The following is a 23398-nucleotide window of genomic DNA, read 5'->3' on the forward strand; positions in this document are numbered from 1 at the left end:
TAGCACTGGCTGGCACAACTGGTACAGTGACTGGTACAACAGACACACAGACAGGTACTGGTGGACACAACTGGTAGACAGGCTGGCAAGCGGGCACGGCTGATGGACAGGCAACTGGCACGGCTGATGGACAGGCAACTGGCACGGCTGATGGACAGGCAACTGGCATGGCTGATAGACAGGCAGGCTGACACAACTGATAAACAGGAAGTCTCTTGTCCCTGCATTTATCATTCCCATCTTCAACGCCTGACCCAGCTGCTCTGCTCCTCCCCCTGCCAGGGGCGTATATAGAAATCATGAGGCCCCATAGCAGAAGCTCTAATTGCCCCCCCCCCCCTCACAAAAAATAAATACATATTTGTCTGTGCCACAGAAGTGCATATCTCACAACTTTCCAGCATTTACATAGCAATTTTCTTCCTGCTGAAGTCCTAGATTCCTCTTTCATTGCCCCCATAAAGTATGATGTTAATAAAAGTGCCCCCCAAACACAGTATGATACCCCCATGGTGCATTCCTCCACATTAGCCTCCACATGCACAGTATAATGACCCTATTGTACCCTACTTCAACTCCCAAGGCAAAGTATGGTGACCCCAACACAGTATTATCCCCCAACTATGACTCCCACACAGCCCTCCACACAGAATAATGGGCCTACATACAGTATATTGGCCTGCTTTAGCCCTCCAAACAGTATAATGGCCCCCACACAGCCCTCCACATTGTATAATTGCTTTCATACAGTATAATGGCCCCCCACAGAGCCCTCAAAATATTATAATGGCCAAACATAGCCTTCCATATAGAATAATAAGCCACCCATAATCCTCTATATAGTATAATGCACCCCCAGTAATCCTCCATATAGTATAATGAACGTCCCATGGTCCTCCATGAAATATAATGCACTCCCCGTAGTGTGCCATACAGTATAATGCACTACCCATAGTCCTCCATATAGTATAATGCACCCCATAGTCCTCCATAGAATATAATGCACTCTCCATAGTCCTCCATGCAGTACAATGCACTCCCCATAATCCTCCATACAGTATAATGCACTCATCATAATCCTCCATAGAATATAATGCACCCCCCTTATTCCTTATTAGAATATAATGCACTCTCCATAGTCCTCCATAGAATATAATGCACTCCCCATAGTCCTCCATAGAATATAATGCACTTCCCATAGTCCTCCATACAGTATATTACATACCCCATAGGGTAAAATGGAAATCCCCATATAGTATAATGCACCCCACAGTCCTGCAGTATTATGGGCACCACATACTCACTGATTTTAATATATAGTATATTTTAAATAAGCCGACCCGAGTATAAGCTGAGGTACCTAATTTTACCACAAAAAACTGGGAAAACTTATTGACTCGAGTATAAGCCTAGGGTGGGAAATGCAGCAGCTACTGGTAAATTTCCCCATCCTCGTACGCATTGCTCCCTCATCTCCAATCTTGGTATGTATGGCCCCCTCATCCCCAATCCTGGTATGTATGGCCCCCTCGCCCCCAATCTTGGTATGCATTGCTCCCTTATCCCCAATCCTGGTATGTATGGTCCCCTCATCCCAATCCTGGTATGCATGGCCTCCTCATCCCCAATCCTAGTATGCATTGCACCCTCATCCCCAGTCCTGGTATGCATGGCCCCCTCATCCCCAATCCTGGTATGCATGGCACCCTCATCCCCCATCCTGGTATGCATGGCCTCCTCATCCTCCAATCCTGGTATGTATGGCACCCCTAATCCCCCAATCCTGGTATGTATGGCACCCCTCATCCCCCAACCAATCCTGGTATGCATGTTCCCATCATCCCCAATCCTGGTATGTATGGCCCCTCATCCCCAATCCTGGTATGCATGCCCCCCTCATCCCACAATCCTGGTATGTATGACACCCCTCATCCTCCAATCCTGGTATGTATGGCCCCTCATCCCCAATCCTGGTATGCATGGGCCTCTGACCCCCCAATCCTGGTATGCATGCCCCCCTTATCTCCCAATCCTGGTATGTATGACACCCCTCATCCCCCAATCCTGGTATGCATGGCCCCCTCATCCCCCAATGCTGGTATGTATGGCACCCCTCATCCCCCAATCCTGGTATGTATGGCACCCCTCATCCCCCAATCCTGGTATGTATGACACCCCTCATCCCCCAATCCTGGTATGCATGAGCCTCTCATCCCCCAATCCTGGTATGTATGGCCCCCTCATCCCCCAATCCTGGTATGCATGGCCCCCTCATCCCCCAATCCTGGTATGTATGGCACCCTCATCCCCCAATCCTGGTATGCATGGCCCCCTCATCCCCCAATCCTGGTATGTATGGCACCCCTCATTCTCCAACCAATCCTGGTATGCATGGCCCCATCATCCCCAATCTTGTATGTATGGCCCTTCATCCCCAATCCTGGTAGGCATAGGCCCCTCATCCCCCAATCCTGGTTTGCATGCCCTCTTCATCCCCCAATCCTGGTATGTATGACACCCATCATCCCCAATCCTGGTATGCATGACCCCCTCATCCCCCAATCCTGGTATGCATGGCCTCCTCATCCCCCAATCCTGGTATGTATGGCACCCTCATCTCCAATCCTGGTATGTATGGCACCCTCATCTCCAATCCTGGTATGTATGGCCCCCTCATCCGCCAATCCTGGTATGTATGGCACCCATCACCCCCAATCCTGGTATGCATGGCCTCCTCATCCCCCAATCCTGGTATGCATGGCCTCCTCATCCCCCAATCCTGGTATGCATTGCCTCTTTATTCCCAATCCTGGTATGCATGGCCTTCTCATCGCTCAATCCTGGTATGCATGGCCTCCTCATCCCCCAGTCCTGGTATGCTTGGCCTTCTCATCCCCCAAACCTGGTATGCATGGCCTCCTCATCCCCCAATCCTGGTATGTATGACCCCATCACTGCACACATAAAAAATAAACACTTATACTCACTTTCCTTCCTCACCTCTGCCCCAGCGCTGCATCCTGTTTTGCTGCAGCAGCTCATGTCAGCATCTGAGCAGCGCATGGCGTCACTGCCATGCACTCTCAGATGCTGATGTGAGCTGCCGGCATATTCACTCCTCTCCACACCAGGACTATGGGTGTGGAGAAGAGTGAATATGCATTCTCTTTAGTAGCGGGCACTGTCAGCAGGATCTGCGGCTCATCGCTCCTCTGTGCCCGCTACTAAAGAGAATGAATATTCATTTTTCTCCACGCCCATGGGAGTGGAGAAGAGGGAATATTCATTTCCCTTTAGCAGCGGGCACACGTGGAAGCTGCAGCAGCGGCTACTGCGTGTGCCCCGCTACTCCCCGCAACTCCCCCCCCACTATCCACCAACGCATTTTCTGTATACTCGAGTATATACCCGAGTATAAGCCGAGGGGGGCTTATACTTGAGTATATACGGTAAATACAATACTCACCTATGCTCCTCATTCCCCCGCTGCTTTGGAGCCCCCCCCCCGGCTCATGGGCACCATAGGAGTCGCGTGGCCTGCCGCCATTGGCGGTACGCTACTGCCCCCTGCCATAGATCTTTCCAGTGACCAATGACTCCTGCAGGGAAAATTGACCTCCTGTTTCTACATAGAGCTTAGAAGGATTCAGGTAGTCAGTTTTTAATCACGTGATGTCGTAGACTTAATAGAAAAATCCGGGGGCAAAAAGAAAAGTACAATCTTTGGTACATGCAGTTATGACCTAGAGAAATAAGGTAGGTAGGACCTGCATACTCACCTTATTTTCACAAGTTTTGGATTAATGTTTCTCCAGGCTCATCTGTTGAACATCCCAAGCTGGAATTGGAAAGAAGGAGATGATGCCATATGTCTGGCTGAGCTGAAGCTGGGCTTTATAGCTCAGAGTTGCCTAGCACAGGGTCTATCCACCATGCTTGCGAACCTTTTCTCTATGCGCTCATTTATAAAGGTAAGGCTTTCCCATTAAGGTGGTTTAGATCTTTTCAAAATGTACTTTTGTGCAAAAATGAAGTAGGTCCCCAAAAAACAGTACACCCCTTTTTTGACAGAAGTCATGTTTATAAACATGTTTTCTGTATACAGCAGAAGCATTTCCCAGCATGTTTATCATATGTACACTGCAAATAGAGTGTTGCCATAGCCCTGTGGGCCTCTGCACAACGCTTTATAATAACTTTGTTTTGTACAGAGTTCTGATAAGGCTGATATTTTAGTGCATGTGCCCTGTGCCAAACTTTCTTATTCTCTTACCTTGCAGAGAACTACAGACTCTGACAGAAAAAAAGCATAGTATTCTCCATCTGATGCTATATGCTGGCTTTACTCCCATAGAACCATAGATTTTAGGGAAAGATACCTACGTACATAAGATACCTGATAGAACCTATACGGCAGCACATGGAAAATATATGGTCCAAACTAAGGAACCATACAACCTCTCTGTACTGGTCTGCGGACTGCTCTGCAATATTCACTCCTGGCCTGTGCTACAATGATACTTTTTATAGCATAACTGATACATTGTAACTACTGGTTATTTAACTGATTCCAAAGGAAAAAGAAGACCTACCTCTACTCTAATATATTGATCCAGAGGAAAGCAAAAACCCCATGAGGCAGATACTAATGGCTCCATATTAGGGGGAAAATTCCTTCCCGGCTCCACATACGGCAAGACTAGCTCCCCTGGATCAACGCCCCATTACAGAATCTAGTTCCAATAATCTGTAATATTATATTTATCAAGAAATGCATCCAAGCCTTGATGTACTTTTGTAGTGAATCAACCATTACGACATCATGTGGTAGAAAGTTCCATAATCTCACTGCTCTTAAAGAATCGCCGTCTGTGATCACAATTAAACCTTCTTGCCTCTAGAGCAGGGATGTCAAACTCAAACACACAGAGGGCTAAAATGAAAAAATTAGACAAAGTCGCGGACCAACCAATATAAAGTATAATAGACCCCACACAGTCCTCCATACAGAATAATGGGCCCCACATAGTCCTCCATACAGTATAACGGGGCCCCATATAGTCCTCCATACAGTATAGTGGCCTCACATAGTCCTCCATACAGAATAATGGGCCCCACATAGTCCTCCATAGGTATAATGGCCCCACATAGCTTTCCATGCAGTATAATGGGCCCCACATAGTTCTCCATACAGAATAATGGGCCCCACATAGCTTTCCATACAGTATAATGGGCCCCACATAGTCTTCCATACAGTATAATGGGCCCCACATAGTCCTCCATACAGAATAATGGGACCCACATAGTCCTCCATACAGAATAATGGGCCCCACATAGTAATCCGTACAGAATAATGGCCCCACATAGTCCTCCATGCAGTATAATGGGCCCCACATAGTCCTCCATACAGAATAATGGGCCCCACATAGTCCTCCATACAGTATAATGGCCCCACATAGTCCTCCATACAGTATAATGGACCCCACATAGTCCTCCATACAGAATAATGGGCCCCGCATAGTCCTCCATAAGCATAATGGCCCCACATAGCTTTTCATACAGTATAATGGGCCCCACATAGTCCTCCATGCAGAATAATAGGCCCCACATAGCTTTCCATACAGTTTTGCGCCCTTAGCTGACATTTTTATTAATACTATTTTAGAGTAGATACAATGTTTTAATTGCTTCTTATTGCATTTTAGTGCAATGTTGCGGTGGCAAAAAAAAAATGTAATTATGGCGTTTTGAATTTTTTTTCGTTACGCCATTTACCAGTCGGATTCATTTATTTTATCTTTTCACAGATCAGACATTTCTGAACGCAGCGATACCAAATATATATATTTTTTTAATTGTTTTTTAATTGTTTTATTTGGAAAAAAAATGGTGTAATTTGAACTTTTGTGTTTTTGGTATTTTTTTTCATATTTTTAAAAACTTTTTAACATTTTCACTGTATTTAATAGTGGGACTTGATGCTGTGATCATCCATTCGCTTGTGCTATACATAGCAGTTCATCAGTTTAGTGTGGCACACACAAACGCACAATGCAAAGATTGAGTCCCCTTCTCCCCTTTTTATGTGGTTTCAGGTGTGATTTTCATATTGCCCACACCTGTTACTTACCACAGGTGTACAGTGTCCTTTTTAAGACATGATCAGATATCAAAGTCAAACATCAGAATAATGTCAGTTTGAGACTAAATACCCTGTCTGAGAACTGACTTTGATATGTGACTTTGACATCTGACTTTGACATCTGATGATAATAAAAAAAAGAAGTGCACTGTACGCTGCTGGGACTTGAACCCAAAACTCTATGTCTAGAAGCCAGTACACTTACCATTGAGCTATACACTCAGTTGAAGATACTTAAGCATTGTATTTGGTTATGTGATTTTCAGTGCATACCTGTGTGAAACTCATTGGGACTTTCACACAGACCTCCTCCTAGCCAAATTTAAATGATGTGTGAAATTGATATGTGACTCTGATATCTGACACACATATTTCTTCAAACGTCCGAATGAGAATCACAATGACTTTTAGACACTCTGAGTATTTTCATGGTTGATCCTATAAGCCAAGAAAAACTACCAGCCACTATCACTTGACCCTATGGCTAAATGGAAAAACTTCAGCCTCATAGTGTGGAGCTTCTGGGTTCAAATTCCAGAAGCAGAAGAGCTTTTTTTTTAAATTATGCAATCATCATATTATATAGCACTATGGGCTTACAATTGCTCATTTTGCCTTTCTACCCAGCTAATTCTTTTTTTTTTTTTTGCTCTATGTAGAAACAGGAAGTCTTTTTTCCCTGCATTTATCATTTCCCTCTTCAACTCCTGACCCAGCTGCTCCCTGCTCCCCCTGTCAGTGACTTTTGCAGTGATGACTCATGCAGGGAAAAGAGACTTCCTGTTTCTACATAGAGCTTGGATGGATTTAGCTAATCAGTTTTTAATCATTTGATGTCATAGACCTAATATAAAAGAGAAGAATTGGCTGGGTAATAATGACTGAAATATATTAGAGGGATAATATAATCGCTTTGCCATTATCAACGATGACCATTGCTCACCTGTCCCAGGTAGAAATCAACAAGGACCTTGATGTTCTTCCCAGTGAAGATGAAGTTAGGAAGGCAGTAAAACAACTCTCCTGTGGCAAAGCGCCAGGAAACAATATTATATCTGCCTAGGTATACAAGCAGGTGGCCCTGTTCTAATGCAAATGATGACTAAACTATTCCAGTTCATGTGGAAAAAGAAGCAGGTTCCGCAACAGCTGAAAGATGCCAGCATAATCCACATCTATGAGAAAAAAGGCAACAGCCAATCTTGCGACAACCATGGAGGCATCTCCTTTCTGTCCACTGCTGGGAAGATTCTTGCTCGCCTCTTGCTCAACCACCTCCTCCACCACCTTGAGCAAGGTCTACTACCTGAATGCCAGTGCGGCTTCTGTGCTGAACGTGGGACAACAGATACGGTCTTTACGGCGCATCAACTCCAGGAAAAGTGGCAGGAGCAACATAGCGACATTTTCTTGACCGTTGCCAACTTTGCCAAGGCTTTTGACACTGTCAGCAGAGACGGCCTGTGGAAAATCATGTCAAAGTTTGACTGCCCGAGCTCATCACAATCGTCCAGCAGTTCCATGATGGTAAGATGGTGAAGATCTTGAGTGATGGAGACGAATCGGAGGCCTTCCCAGTTACAAACAGTGTAAAACAAAGCTGTGTACTCGCCCCAAACCTGTTCAGTATGCTATTTTCTGCCATGTTGAGAGATGCCTTTAGCAACTGCGAAAACGGAATCCATGTCAGTTACAGGACTGACTGCAAGCTATTCAATCCAAGACCCCTGAAGGCTGTTACAAAGGCGCATGACTTATTGTTTGCTGATAACTGCGCACTCAACGCCAGCACAGAGCAGCAGATGGCAGCGTGTAATGGACTGTTTTTCACAAGCTTACAACAACTTCGGTGTCATTATCAATAGTAGAAAAACTGAAGTTAGGTACCAACGTGCTTCGGAAAACCATTTCAGCAGCCATGCATTATGGTGAAGGAGCACAACCTCTAAACAGTTGTCAACTTCATCAACCTGGACAGCACACTCTCCCACGTAGTGACCATAGACGCTGAGGTCAACTGCAGAATTACCAAAGCTAGCACTGCCTTTGGGAGACTCCGTAAGAATGTCTGAGAACAAAGGGGACTGAGCCTTACCACTAAGCTGAAGGTCTACTGTGCAGTGGTCCTTTCCACACTTCTCTATGCCAGCGAGACCTGGACTTTCTACAGCCAGCATGCCAAACAGCTCAATCACTTACACCAGAACAGTCTCCACAGACTTCTCCACATCAGGTGGCAAGACAATATCCCCAACATGACAATCCTGGAACAAGCTGAGCTCTGCAGTTTCTACACTCTCCTGCTGAAAGCCATTGCCAGTGGGCTGGATATGTGGTCACAATGCCAGACCGCCGATTGCCTAAACAACTGCTGTATGGAGAACTGTGTCAGGGAAAGTGAGCAGTTGGGGAGCAGAAGAAATGTACCGTCCAGCTTGGCGAGGCAGGATAACCTCAGAGCAAGTGCAGCTGAAGACAGGAGAATGTTTGAGGCAACAAGAAAGCGAGCTGTGCAAGGGACAAGCAGCATCTATTGTCCTGACTACATCTGGTTACTTATGTCATGTATGTGGGCGAGTCTTCAGTGCCAGGATTGGCCTCATCAATTGCCTCCGGACCCACAGCCACTGATCCTCCTCTAAACTCTGATGTCATGGTCATCTTCAACTACAAAGGATGAACAGCAGCAAGAGGATATAAATTTTGATGGGAATGCTTCTGTAACATATATGGCTATTGGTAACCAGGCTGGCAGTGGTAACAAATAGCCTATTCAACAACCACTGCACTAACAGATAGTTTATGCTTTTTAAATTTAGAAACATTAATTATTTTTGTGGTCATACACATCGTTCTGTCACTGCCTGTAAGTCTAGGAGAACGACTAAACTTTGTGCAGGGTCCTACTGGCGTAATTCATCTGTTCTGCCTGTGGCCAAGGCATGATAGAGACCATGTAACAAGGCAAAAATTATAACTAAGGGCCCCCATACACATTAGACCTAAGTCGGCTGAACACTGCATTATTGACAGGTTCAATATGTTGATAAGTCATGTCCAATTTTTGACTGCCAATCATATTGTTCTCCTGGAGATAAGCTGGTGAACGTGTATTGTTCTCCTGGAGATAAGCTGGTGAACGTCGTGTTATAGAAAACGTAGGAACGCCGAGAGTGTGCTCCTGTGTGTGGGAGAGTTGGTTGAGATGGCTGTTAGCTTAACAATTGGCTGAAACATCCCACAGATACTTCATAGAATTTTATAACATTGGGCTGTGAAAATGAAAAAACACATTTTTTCGCTAATGTGTTGCTTTCACTCCAATTTCTTCATTTTCTCAAGGGTAACAGGAGAAAATTGACAACACAATTTATTGTGCAATTTCTCCTGAGATTAACAATATCCCATATGTGGTTAGAAACTGCCGTATTGGCGTTTGGCATGGATCGGATGGGGAGGAGCGCCATTTAACTTTTAAAGCGCAATTTTAACTGGAATCGGTTGATCACATCATGTCATATTTGAAGAACCCCTGAGATGTCAAAACAGCAGTAACCCCCACAAGTGACCCCATTTTGGAAATGTCACCCCTCGTGGAATTCATTTAGGAATGTAGTAAACATTTTGAACTGTTAAGTTCTTTATATAATTTTATAACATTGGGATGTGAAACTGAAAAATTACAGTATTTTTACTGAAATGTTGCTATCAGAAGGGTAAAAGGAGAAAATGGACTATACAATTTGTATCGCAATTTCTTCTGAATACAATACCCCATTTGGTCAGAAACTACTCTTTGGGCGCATGGCATAGAAGGGAAGAGTCACCATTTTGGAGTGCAGATCTTGCTGGAATGCTTTGCAGGTGCCATGTCACACTGGTAGAACCCCTTATGGGCCAGTGCACCAGGACTCCCAAAAAGTGTCCCCATTTTACAAACTACACCCCACAATAAATGAATCTAGGGGTGCAGTGAGCATGTTGATTCCACAGATGTTTCACAGAATTTTATACCATTGGGCCATGAAAAAAAAAATTTACTTTTTACCACTAAAACGTTGATTTAGCCTCAGATTTTACAGTATACAATATACAGTACTATTTGAGCATATTACATGGCATGACAGGAAGGACCGCTATTTGACTTTTTGAGCTTAGATTTGCCTTTAATAGTTTGTGGGTGCCATTTGCAGAGCTTCTAAATTTGTAAGTTATTCCCTCCTAGGAATTTATCTACAGATGTAATGACTATTTTATCTCCATAAGCCGGAGCTGCCGAAAAGAGTAAAGTTTATTTCCTCCCAGTAGTTTCAGTGCGGAGGCCGCATACTAATAACTTGCAGATTAACCCTACATCTGCAAGTTTATAGCGTTTTTTGACATGACAAGTTCCCTTTAAGTGAATTGAGTTTTTTTTTTTTTCTTCTTACATATAATTAGTTTTGTGTCTTGACAGATTGAAGAGGACACCTGGCAAAAGTATTACCTAGAAGGAGTGGCAAATGAGATGTACACAGAATATCTATCCACCGCCTTTATTGGCCTCTCGTTCCCTGCGGTTTGTGAGTAAGTATGCACACCACCTGTGATATAGAAGAGAACTGATGTTATACAAACTGGAAAGTGAATCACCCAAAAATAATAAAAAATGTGAAGAAACAGCAGGAAATAATGCAGGGGCAATGACAGACACAAGGCCTAGAGAGGTAATGATTAAACTCTGTCAACTTTTCAGTATTTTTCCAAAACTCTCTGCTATCTTCTTGGACATTACAGGTTGTGCTTTGTGAAATTGAAGTTGCTGATGATAGCCATAGAATACAAATCAGAAAAAGGGGAGAGCAGGTAAGTCTGTTCTTGGAGCTATAGCTGCCAACAGTATTCTTTTCTGAAAAATGATGCTTTCTTCACCTATCCTGCCTTCAGTATCACAGATGTACAGAATATCACTTGTTATTTTGCATTGCTTCAGTGGAAGTCTTATTTGTAACATGTAAGAAACACGACTGTCAGGTGTAGATGAGCCTTAGGGTGTCATGAACACCACTGCCTTGTCTGTTAGTTCTTGGTACAGTTAGTATCAAAGACTTTTAGCTTTTCTTTTTTCACCATGGCCTTTTTCAGTTCGCTAGGTAGTTGGCCACAAGTTAATATTGTTTTTCCACATAATTAAAGAATTTATCCAAGATTAGAAAAAGATGGCTGCTTCTTCCAAAAACAGCACCCTTGTCCGCAGGCCGTGTGTGATACTGCAGCCCAGCCCTGTGCACTTTCTGGAAGAAAACAGCTTTGTTTTTCTACTGTAGAAACCCTTTAATGTAGAAATTCTGTGTTAATTATTACAGTAAAAGGGCTGTGCAGTATCTGCTGTGTAATAGGCATAGCAATTACCTCTCATTCCTATTTCAAAGTCTGATTTCCTGCAGATTCTACAACAATACATTATAGTAAAGGTGTATCTGTATTTTATACATAAAGACGTATATTAGACCCAATAGCAGTATGGAAATCTTTGCAGAACGTAATTACATGACCATTGATCTAGGAATATTGAGTATTTTGATAAAATCTGGTATAAAGATCGCAGCTGTGGTTTTCTTTTTACAATTTACAAAGTAAAGCCCTATCTGACTGGTTGCAGTTGACAACATTGTTTTATTCTTGGCCCCTGACTATGAGTTCCTGACATTACGCTCTTCCCACTTCTGATATGCCACAGGATTTTTATTACTTCCCTGGTTGCATTGTCCTCACAGCCAGACCCTCCTTCACTACCTGACACACCATATTCACAAAAAAGCCAATCTACCAGCGATCCCTGACTTGCTAATAATTGATTTGCTGTTTCGTTATAACTAACTTGTCCCCACCCTTATGTTTTGACCCTTTGTTAACTTCTTACCTCTATTTTATGTTTATTACTATTATTCATTTATTTGTCTGAACCTAACAAAGCTGGTTATTTCTGCTTTTTCAAAAATCATGTACTATACTCACGTACCTCTCCACAACTCCTCTCTGTCAAATCAATATCAGACCGAAAAGTCATTCTAAAGCTTTTTTTGGTATTTTTATAGATAATATTTTATATGTTTTAAACCGTAAAGTACAGTCATGTAACGGCACCTCGCCTCCGCAGAATCAGACGACAAAGGATTTGTTGGCGGTCCGTTAGAGGCTATGGAAACAAAATGGTTGGGACATTTTAATGAAGGCTCTTTACAAAGCTGCTTCATCTTTTCTTTTAGCGGCTTGGAACAATCTAGATTTTCATGCTAGTGGGGAGGATGTGCTCGTGAATGTACTAGCGCTAGTAAGCACTTTATTAGCCCTATGTGGCAAATTACAGAGATACTGTATGTGGAGAGGTATGAACTAGTAGTTACTGCACAAAGGTTTTGTTTATAGCATTTGTGTCTATTTTAGTTGTTTGTTTTTAATTAAGTTATTTTTACTTTATATATTTTGAATGGGGGGAGGGTGATATCTTGGTGTCCACAAATTTCTTATCAATATATTTGATTGGAAATCTATATTTTTTTTCTTGTTGTTTGCAGAAGCAGAAAGCGGTATGGCTTTCAACATTAACTGTGCCTAACCCTCCTTCACCAAACTTCACCCTAACCTCTCCTCCTCACCTCCGGACTCATAATCAGGAGCTCCCTTCGAAGGAAAACATACACAAAAACTGGCTGTCTCCTATTTTTTCATCTGTATACAAATACATACATGCATACATATGTATATATAGATATGCGCATATATACCAAACATATATATGACTGTACATATGTATATATAGTTCAAATATGGATATATTTTTATATACACCTATGGATATGAGAGATACTGCAATCAATTCTCGGTTCTTCCTGAAGTTTGTAGACTTACCAGTTATAGATCTAATGTATGATGCTGAAATTTCATTTAGTATATTGTTGAAGTCTTCCTTGCTGTTTAACCATCTCTCAGATGCATTCTGCGTATATAGTTATATTCCTGTAAAAGTGCATGGATACCTACCTACATATATCCCTAAACATATGTATGCAAACATTACACATGCACCTGTATCTGTATGTGTCTGTATATAAATACTGCACGTATATATGTATTTTACAGAGATACATATGTACATCCATCAAGATAAGACAAATATGACTAAACTAAGTGTGCTCTCCTCTCCTACCAAAACTCAATGTTCTTCAGGCCTTCCGCTGTCGCTTTAACTTCTTTGCAGGAATCTGGTTAATCCCTTCACTGCCAGCAGGCTAGATGGTCACTGGCATCTAGGGGGTTAAAAGCTTCTGTTGGCAGTAAAGAATGGAAATGATCATTTTTGGTCTTTGTTCCCCCAGGTGGCACTTTGTGCTTCTGTTTTGTGTTTGTCTTTGTCATTGTTTCTGTGTTTCACGCTGCTCCCCCATCTCCCCCAGTGTCTCAGTCTGCAGTCAAAAACGCCATTCGTATATCACAATCTGTTCATTTTCACTATATCACAAATTACCCCGTTCTACGGGGTTTCCAGGATTAAAAATAAAATTCTGTTTTTTTTTTCACAAAAATTGTGTCATTTAAGTTGATAAGTTTTGTCTAATATTGCAGCTAAATGTCATTGACTTCAATGGAAATGCGCTGTACCACCAAACAAGGATGACACCGTTTCTGTAAAAAAAAAAAAGAAGCTAGATGCCTTTTTGTAATCCCAGACATCCCCTCGGATCCTCACAAAGAAGCGCCCTTTGGTGATGACACTTCCCATGTCATTTGTAGAATGTATAATGACCCTGTTAGTTATGAATGCAGCATATCAAGTTATTAAGTATGTTTTGTTCTTGCAAACAATAACATGTCTTGTTTATTTATGGGACACAGTAGATTAGGTTTACCTGACTTGTATATTGATACGTTGTTGTCTAACCTTCCTCCGTTTGCAGCTTGCCTCAGCTTTTCCTTAGGCAAAAGAATAAATAAGTAGTACGCACAAAGCGCCTGATTCATCAATGCTTTTATGCCAGAATTCTGGCATAAAAAGCTTTGAAAAGTCGCAGAATTTTCTCACAACTCAAGACTACGCTAAAAGTTTGCGACTTTTGACCCCTCCCATGCTATTTCCGCCTAGTTCCAACAAAGTGGACGGAGCTGTAAAAGAACAAGTGCATGGCGACCGCCGCTTGGCAAATTCATGATAAGCAGCAGTGATCTGTACGCTACAAATCTTACTCCACTAGGGACTGGAGTAGGATTTGTGGCCAGGTGCATACAGAGGCGTAACCCCGCTTATTCTTGTAGAGGCATGCGCCTCTTATTGAATCAGGAGTTTGGCACTCCACCTCGCCCTCTGATCAAGACCGGCATGCAGATCGCTGGTTTTGATGAATCTGATCCATAATCTGAACCTAGTTGGTAGTGTAGACAGCAATAGATTTTTACACAATTCATAAAATTGTTGTATCATGTTTAGCTTGCGGTAATAAACACAATATAAACGCTTGATAGGAACATACCTTAATGAAATCGATCATTAAAATTGATTTTATCTTTTTTTGTTTAATCAAATCCTTGAAAGAAAACTTTTGCAGTTAATAGTAAATAGATAGTTGATAATTGATAGTAAATGTGAATTACTGTAAGGCGGAACCCAATAGATCACCTGTCAGTCAACCTAGTTATAGTACACTGCAGTATAAGAGCCCTATAGTAGGACCAAAAAATAAAGTTTATTAAAAATATGTTTGTTTAAAATGAATAAACAATAATATCGATTTTTTTCTTATTTAAAAAACACTTATAATAAATTTAAAATATTATTTATGCTACAGATTGAGCATTAAAAAAAATTGAATTGAACTGCAGAATTGCCGTTTTTTTCCCATTGAAACTGCTATCAAAATTACTTGAAAGGTATCATTGGCAAATGTAGTGCTTTATGGCTAAATGCACACTGCGTCTCTGCACTTATCTAACAGTATACATCCGGAGCTCTGCCCAATATACTGTATTGTACCATCACCATAGGTGACCAGCCACTAGATGGAGGACATAAGTGTGTTCTTTTGGCCTCCGCCTAGCTGGGATGCGCTAGCATATTGTTTGTTTAATTGTATGGGAAAGCGCAGCACACGGCTCTTTCCTCCAGAGAGGGCCAATGTAAAGAAACATGTATATTATGCTGTATATGTTTTTTTACAATGGGTCCCTGTGATGGATGAATGCCTTGGCCTAACCCTGATAGTGCACACTGGCAGCTGCATACCTTCCTGAGCATACGCCCCTGATATTGGGCTCAGCATAATGTGTACTCAGCCTAAACTAGATGTATGTACAGCTTTAATATCGTCTTTGAATTACAATAAATAATTTATCATATACAGTATAAAAAAGCATAAATTAAATATATACTTTTCTTTTTTGTGTGATGGATAGTCAAAGGCAGCCATCAAAGCCATCCTAGGAATAAAATGTTAAATGTTTTCATGTTTTTAAAATGAGAGGCTAATCGTGATTGATTGCCTATAGATGGCATCCAGCTGAGGAATTTGTTACAGGCTTCCAGTAAGAAAAAAGTATACTTTAAAACATCCTTTTTTTTAACGAAAGAGCCATTATGGTATATATACTCGTCAGATAAATGGGATGTAAAGTTTGACATTATATGTCTCATTTTACATGAGGAAGAGGTTATATAACTTGAAACACACTGAGACTAATAAAACGACACAATTCACCAAACATCTGGATTGTGTTCATAGAATTTATTTATTCCAATTGTCTGCATGACTGAGGATCAGTGGGAAGCCCCCGATCATCCTTCATGAAGGTGGCAGCATCCAAATATTTCCATTGGAGGCATACATTGGTTTCTACGTTCATCACACAACCTAAATAGGTATTCAGATTTCAGGTTTTTGAGTATTTTTCCCTATGGGGGAATAACATTGTTCAGACTCACTGTCCTATGAGATTTTTTAGTGTTTCTTCATGCACATGTCACAGGGCATGCCCACAACCACAAAGTCAATAGGTCTTTTTCTGATGGAGACTATGTATGTCTTGGTGCCAATTTGGAGCATCAGGACCCCACAGTTATGTGATAAAAACAGAATAAATGAATAAATAAAAAATACAGTCAGAAACATACATAACATTAGGTGGTAAACTACATCACAAATTGAGAGACATGTAGCTATTTCCTTGTAAGCTGAACATATTTTTCTATGGAGAACTAGCATTAACTGCAACCCAAAGACTCATTAAAGTCTAATCCTAACATACTGCTTATTATTGTGTGTAATCTTATAATAAAATGCAGTGAGCCTCCAAACACTTATACTTGGGCCTCATATCGTATGGTGATGCTAGCCATTTTGCTGTTTGAAGTACAATACTTGCTTCATTTGCTCATTTTAATTGGGAATTTCAAAATGATTGAAAACAAACTCAAAAGATATTACCAATTTCCTCTTTAGTTTAAATAGGTTATCCAGTACTATTACATTTTTCACTATGGGCCTAGGAACTAACAGTCAGGTAGTTGCTAACAGCCTGCCTGTTGTGCATGGCGCCGATCTCTGCCGGCATAGGAATCCACTGATGTCACATCCACAAAGCAGCTTCTTCTCTTTCATTCTGTTCTGTTGATGAGGAGTGACTGCCGACATCATACTGATTGACAGGCGACTCCCCGCTGCCTAGCTGCGGAAACCTGGCTATCAATCAGCTGAATGCCGGCAGTAACTGCCCATCGACAGAGTAACCCATAGGATGAAGAGCTGCATGGTTGATGTGAAGCAGTTGAATCGCCGGCAGGAGCAGTCGGTGACCACTCTGAGCCGGCACCGGGTTGAACAGGCAGGTAGTTGCCCCTGTTAGTTTTTAGACACATGCATGTGCAATTTCCAGCAAAATTGTCTCACTCATAGGTAATGCTATAAAATAGCAAAATAAAGATTACCTTCTTGTTGAAGACCATGGTGCTCTAACGATGCCTCTTCAGTTCTTCCCGCTGGCGTCAGCTGTCATGCAGAAGTAAACAAGGACTGCTAATTGGCTGTAACAGTCACGTGTTGTACAGTCAGCGCTGCAGTCCTGTAAACTAAGGCCCCCTTAAAGATCCAGAACTTGAAATGAACATTGTATGTGCACTAACATTAAAGAGCTTAGTAGCCCTAAAGTTCACTGTGGACACTTATGGCTTTCCCTTAGAATATTTTATAACTTTATAATAGTCATATGTCCCACTTTTTGGAACCCCACCCATATATTATGGACATTTCTGTTATATCTAGACAGGGATTGAATAGACCGGTGGTCACACATGGTCACAAGTCTTTCCTTTTAAGTCTGGTCGAATTTTGGACTTCCTATTGACTTTAATATATATAGAAAATTTCATAAATGTCCATAGTAGGAAAATCGTAATAAGGCTACATTTACACATCCGTGTGAGTGTTAGCATCCGATAGAAACAGAACTGTTTTTTTTCTCAGGTGTTATCCTAGTGGCTTCGGTATTTTATCATCCATTTTTTTTCTTTGAAGCAGGTAGACTGAACTGTTCTTCAAGTAAAAAAGTCGGACATCACTCGGTCCAATGTTATTCAATAGTTTTGCGCAGATGACCATTTTATTTCACAGACTGAATGTCCACGTGAAAAAAATGGCACCGTGCTCTAGTTAGCCTTCTCTGTGTTTCAGATGAATCTCTCCCATTCGCATTTATTTGCTCGCAAAAAAAATTAGATCCCATTCGGGTCACCACTTATCCGATTTTTATGGGTACATTGCGATTATTAAAAATATTAAAATTTACTAGACCAAATACAGTTTCCTAACTGCTGATATTTAAAAATGGTGGCCAAGTGGTATATTTAGTGCTGACTTCCCAGTTCGTAGAGATGCAAGCAGCTGAAGAATGCTAATCTTATTATTTTGAATACCAGTGAAGGGTCCTTATTGATCTAGCGCTGGTTACATTTTTGCAAATTCACTGTTGTCATTGCCTTTCCATGTAATCAGTTAGTGATTGAATGCATCCAGGGAGACCAAAGTGTCCTGTTCATGGTGTCTAAGTGTCACATTGATATTTTTCTTGATTAACACATGTGCATTAAGCTGTGCCTAAGATTTAGTGAAATTGTGCCTGTCCCTGGTGATTCCTTTGCTAGCTGTCCATTTTCAGATGACCAAGTGGTAATGTGTCTACTGTTTGGTGATTTGTTGGTTTAGAGTTATTCTGTTGCTAATGTAGTAGTGATATAGTTGGTCCCTAGTATCCCGGGCACTTCTTTAAAGGGAATCTGTCAGTAGGATCAACCCTCCTAAGTCACCTATATGGGCACACAAGTCATAGGAAGCTGAATAAAAGGATACCTTGATATATGCGATTTGATGTCGAAATCCAAGTTTTTCTTATATATAAATTAGTTTTTCAGGAATATGGGCCGAACATGGATCTCCCTGAGAATCTGCCTGCAGAGTTAATCATAAATGAAAGGGGTAATTACCAGTGTGAGACTAACACGGGACAGTAGAACTGAACTTTGTCTTCTTGCAAACACATTTTCTGCTTCTCTCTCAGCTCTGCTGTATTGTAACAATATTACACCCCTGTCTGCCTGAGAGATGGAAGCTGAAGCTGAGAGGAGCCGGCAGAAGTGTTAGGTATAATCATATACAGCACTACAGTGAGATCAGGAGAGCAGAGAGCGGCCATCACATATCACACTGGTAACTCCCCCTTTCATTTATAATAATCACTGGAGGTGAAGTCTCATGCAGATCAGTGTCTGGCCCATAGTCATGAACAGCTTATTTACATAATTTAAAAATGTGGATTTCTCTGGAATAAGACATCGGGTCGCAGATATCCGGCTTTCCTTTTATTCAGCTTCCTATTACCTACATCCCCATATAGAGGGCTTAGGAGGGTTGATCCCACTGACAGGTCCCCTTTAACACCACATTAGCATTTATTTGCCCTTCACAAGAGAAGATATGTTAGGTAACACATCATGGCTGAATGGCAATTGCTCTCCTTATCAAGGTAATTTCCCTTAACAGATTCCTTTCAAGCTTGCTATCCAAAGTTTCCATCTACTCATTATTTAGCCTCTATCCTAAACTTAAACTGTTTGCCATCAGCTTGATTAATTTTAGAGAGTGGGCTGCCTTTTTGCCCATCTCTGTGGTTTGTCTTGTCTGTGTGCAGTGTATTATCGCCATCCATCTGACATCTGTTGTCCTTTGTTATTGGTGTGGTTTGGGATTCTCCACCAGAAACTTCCTGCAAGTTTGGTAACTGCAGAGAAGTTATTGCAACATAGGGAGTTGCATTATGAAGCTTTTTTATTTGTATTTGCATGATTTGTTTATGTGGAGTGCTAAAAAAACAAAACTGTGCTGGCTAATGGAGAGATGTCAAATATGCAGGGCTGCTATGTGTCTGGTATAGCATGGGCCACTTTTCACTACTGCTGTTCTTTCACTTGGAGTTGAACATTGCTGATTGCTAACATCTTTTAATTAAAGGTTTATGTTGCATTCTGAAAGTAAGTGAAATACAGGAAGCTAGGATGCGCTATTCATATACAGAGTCTAAAGAACAACTAATAGCATGATTGACATAAAAAATCCTCTAAAAATGCTGAAGATAATGCAGATTATGCAAAACAAAAATTAAAGATATGCTGCAAAATCACATTAGAGATTAATTCAATCATTTACTACATTTGTGAAACAATGTGGACACTGATTTCTGCTGTGTTCGAGTTTTCAGGACTTCCAGGAATCTTGCGGTTTCAGCGACTGAGCCTTCCTGCAGACACCTTCTGTTCTATAGAGATGACTTCAGCTTGTGCTGGGTATACTTGTGACACCATCAGCAGTCATCTCATTAGCACAGAGCAGTGCAAATGAAACGCAGTACCTTATTATAAAGTGATAATCTGCTCACTGTGTTCTGCCGTACAAGTTAGAATTAGTTTCTGATGGAGTCTACTTATGCAAAACAAAGAAAGTAACTTGGCTCTCGAAGTAATGTGAAGAAAATAATGTGCATTTAAATAATTAGTTGAACTTGAGACCTTCATCAGAACTCAAAATGTGAAAGGAGACCAGAATGCCGGTGTATTGGAACCCCCAGGGAAAAAAGCGCATCTGGTAAAGCGATCAGCATCTCAAGGATAGCGCTATCAAGGATAATCTGCTCACTGTATTCTACCGTACAAGATAGAATTAGTTTCTGATGGAGTCTACTTATGTTCAAGTGCATGTTGTATAGAAAATATGTGAAACTGCTATTTTCAGTTTACACGTGATGTTTGCCAAGAAAGTTGAATAAGTGTTTAATTAGAAAATGAAAAGATTAGTGGAATATTACATTTCAGTGTAGATTTATCATTTTTTTAAACTATGAAGTAGTTGGCCTTAGAAGTTCACAGATCAGTACTACAAAGGGTTACGAGTATTTGGTACATGCATGCATTTATGGATTGGGTTTACATGGCTGAGCAGGTAAACACATACATGTTCTAGGCTGATGTAGTTGAATGCTTAACATATTTGTCAGATGAACGTCTAGCAGTGGGATGGATGATTATAGATTTGTTAGTTGTAATTAGTGTAATTATGTATATTGCCAGCTATGGAGAACATGGCAGTCTCTGCCCAGGTCGTGCTGTGGCTCGCTCTTTACCATTCTGGCCCAGTCCTGAGTCCCTTCAGCGGTTGCACTATGTTGTTATAGTGAATGCGTTCATCGTGCCCGCAGGATGCATTTGATACAGAAAGCTTAACCTAAACTGTGTTGATCTTGATTCTACGGCACATGGTCGCTTCTTGCTACGCCAGCAAAGCAGTGATTTAATTCAATCTGGTTCTAATCTCTGTAGCCATCCAGTTGCTTCTGGTGAGGTTATCAAAGGTCTAGATAACCCGGCTAGTGCAGAGTGTCCAGTCTAGTCCATTTGACTTTGGATTTGTCTGCTATGAATTGTTGGTTGCTCTACAGTCGGCTTCTGTCCTTGGCCTCAGCTACTTTCCTGCCTTTCCCACAGAATACTGGAAGTTTTAGTCTTTTTCTGCTGGCTCTGACCCCTGAGTTTTTTAGCCACGCGTTTATATCTTACCCTGTTGAAGCTACTGCTACATGGTGAATACATTGGACATTATAGCTGAGTGTAGACAGCACCGAGCCAGTTGCGGCCACAAGGGTCCGCATCTAAGTCCAAAGCCACATGCTCCAGGGCAGGAAAAAAAAGGTCTTAGACCATTTTTCATGAGTTGTTTCCAGTGGAAAGGAATTTTAAAGCTGATTTCTTTCTTTCCTATTTAAGTATGACAGTATTGACAGCACTGCAGATTCCTACAATAGGTAGCCAAAACAAATAACAAAATGGCAGAGGTTATTATGCCATATTATCATACCATATTAACCCTTATTGCTTATTTTAATTGTAGAGCTAAACTAGACCATGTCTGTTTGATGATGATAAATGTTTAGTCACCTAGACGGAATGAAATAAACCTTAAAGAACTAAGAGCCACGCTGTTTGTTGTTAATCTAATCTGAGAGTGTAACTATCTTACTTTCAAAATGCAACATTGGTTTGTTGAGGCATGTGATGAATGTGCATGCATGTCCAGTGTTGTTTGGCTTGTTGATTTGCAAAAAAGTTAAATAATAAGTATATTGGGTTGTTATAAAATGCCTTTTGTTAGCAGGCATGAAGTAGGGGAAACCCAATAAATCCATTCATTGCTCTTCTCATTTTTACTTTTTGTAACATTGGGCTGGAAATGGGTGGCAAGCACAGTATGCATAAATGTATGCCAATGGTTGCCTTTAACATTATACACCTGCCTTTAAAGCATGGGGACAATGGTACAGAATAACTAGATCATAACATCAGTGTTTTATTTTTTGTTTGCTCAGTTTGCATGAATTATAAAAAGATTTTCCATTCCGCCCTCCCCTCCTTTCTCCTATCTGCTTATTGGAATCTAATAGGTTTTATAGGAGAATTATCTAAAGGATAGACATTTGAAATAGAATTTTCTCAAAGAAAGTCACAGATAACAAAAAAAAAAACTACAAAAGAAATGTTCCTATATTGATCATTAAAATCTTAAAAAAATATTGTTTGTTTTAATTAACAATTAGAATGAATGATTAATCAGTGGTCTGGAAAGCTCCCTTTGCTTTCTGTATATATAGTATGTCTCTTAATGCATGCTCATCCAATACAGATAGTTGTGTAAGTGTCTGACATATGTGTCAGTCTATGGACATGACCATGATGTGGAGGACTGATTCTGGTACAGAATTGGCCTTAGCTTGTTGCTTACTAGATGAAAATCAAACCCATACATTTGTTCAGACAACATTGGCACTTTGTAAATTGTCCTCCGCCATCTTAATGAGCATCCCAGGGAAGATGCAGGATTACCTTGCCTCAGTGAAAAATTGGCAGGCCAATTTATCTTTAGACTCAGCGATGAACTGTGATTTAAATAGCTGGTTCTCCCTTTGGACCTGAGAGATCTATCAAACTTCAAGAAATGAGAAGGGCCATTTATCATCAGCGGGGATATCTTGTAGCTCTTTGTCAAACAAATGTGGCAGCCAGACAGACAGCACCTTGTACGGTGTACGTAGCGCTGCGGGCAGGAGGGGTACACCGCACATCTTCCCTTATGGAAATGGATGGCATGACATTTCCTGCACCCTGTGGATTGTATGCAGGCATGATACTGAAATGGGCTTTATTGCTCATGGATAGGCTTCTATAACGGAGTATCCTTATAATGTTCATAAGACAGACTGCCAAGAGACACAGTCCAAACATCGGTATCTATAAAAACGTGTCTTCAGTAGGACAGAAAATCCGTGTTGTCAGTCAGATCCCTATTCAATGTTACGGTAGTGTAGCTTACTAAGCCCAATTCTGAATAATTACCTTCTAGCTGTCCTGTACCATTTTCTCTTTCAGTTTAACCGGCAGCGGTCCTATATGTTCTATTGCTTGTGTCTATGCCTATACATCAGCATATTTATAAGTGTAATGAATCGGGGGTGCATCCATCAGAACTGCAGTACACTCTTAAAATGAGAAAAGGAGATTAAGAAGTGGCACAAAAGTTCATTCATTTCTGAGTACATGATGAAATTGAACTTTTCCACCGATAAGTTTATTTGAGTGTGAGGCTATTAGGATTTCATTGTATTTTCTTTAATTCTATTATGCGTGGAAAACAA

General features: G+C 41.1%; 1 protein-coding gene across 21 annotated transcripts in view; it reads left to right on the forward strand.

The window, feature by feature from the left end:
* KCNMA1 (potassium calcium-activated channel subfamily M alpha 1) overlaps positions 1-23398 on the forward strand; it is a 731255-nt gene that overhangs the window by 492766 nt on the left and 215091 nt on the right. For 12 of the 21 annotated variants that reach the window (XM_073686045.1, XM_073686039.1, XM_073686049.1 and 9 more), the window contains exons 14-17: positions 3816-3971; positions 10599-10708; positions 10919-10987; positions 12700-12711. In XM_073686045.1, the coding sequence (XP_073542146.1) occupies positions 3816-3971; positions 10599-10708; positions 10919-10987; positions 12700-12711 (347 nt within the window). The remainder of the gene's footprint in view (positions 1-3815; positions 3972-10598; positions 10709-10918; positions 10988-12699; positions 12712-23398) is intronic. The other 9 variants (XM_073686043.1, XM_073686051.1, XM_073686059.1 and 6 more) reach the window with 1 other exon arrangement.

This window comes from Phyllobates terribilis, unplaced genomic scaffold (assembly GCF_046119375.1).
Source record: "Phyllobates terribilis strain yellow unplaced genomic scaffold, ASM4611937v1 Scaffold_5__5_contigs__length_657084704, whole genome shotgun sequence".
NCBI classification, from domain to species: Eukaryota; Metazoa; Chordata; class Amphibia; order Anura; family Dendrobatidae; genus Phyllobates; species Phyllobates terribilis.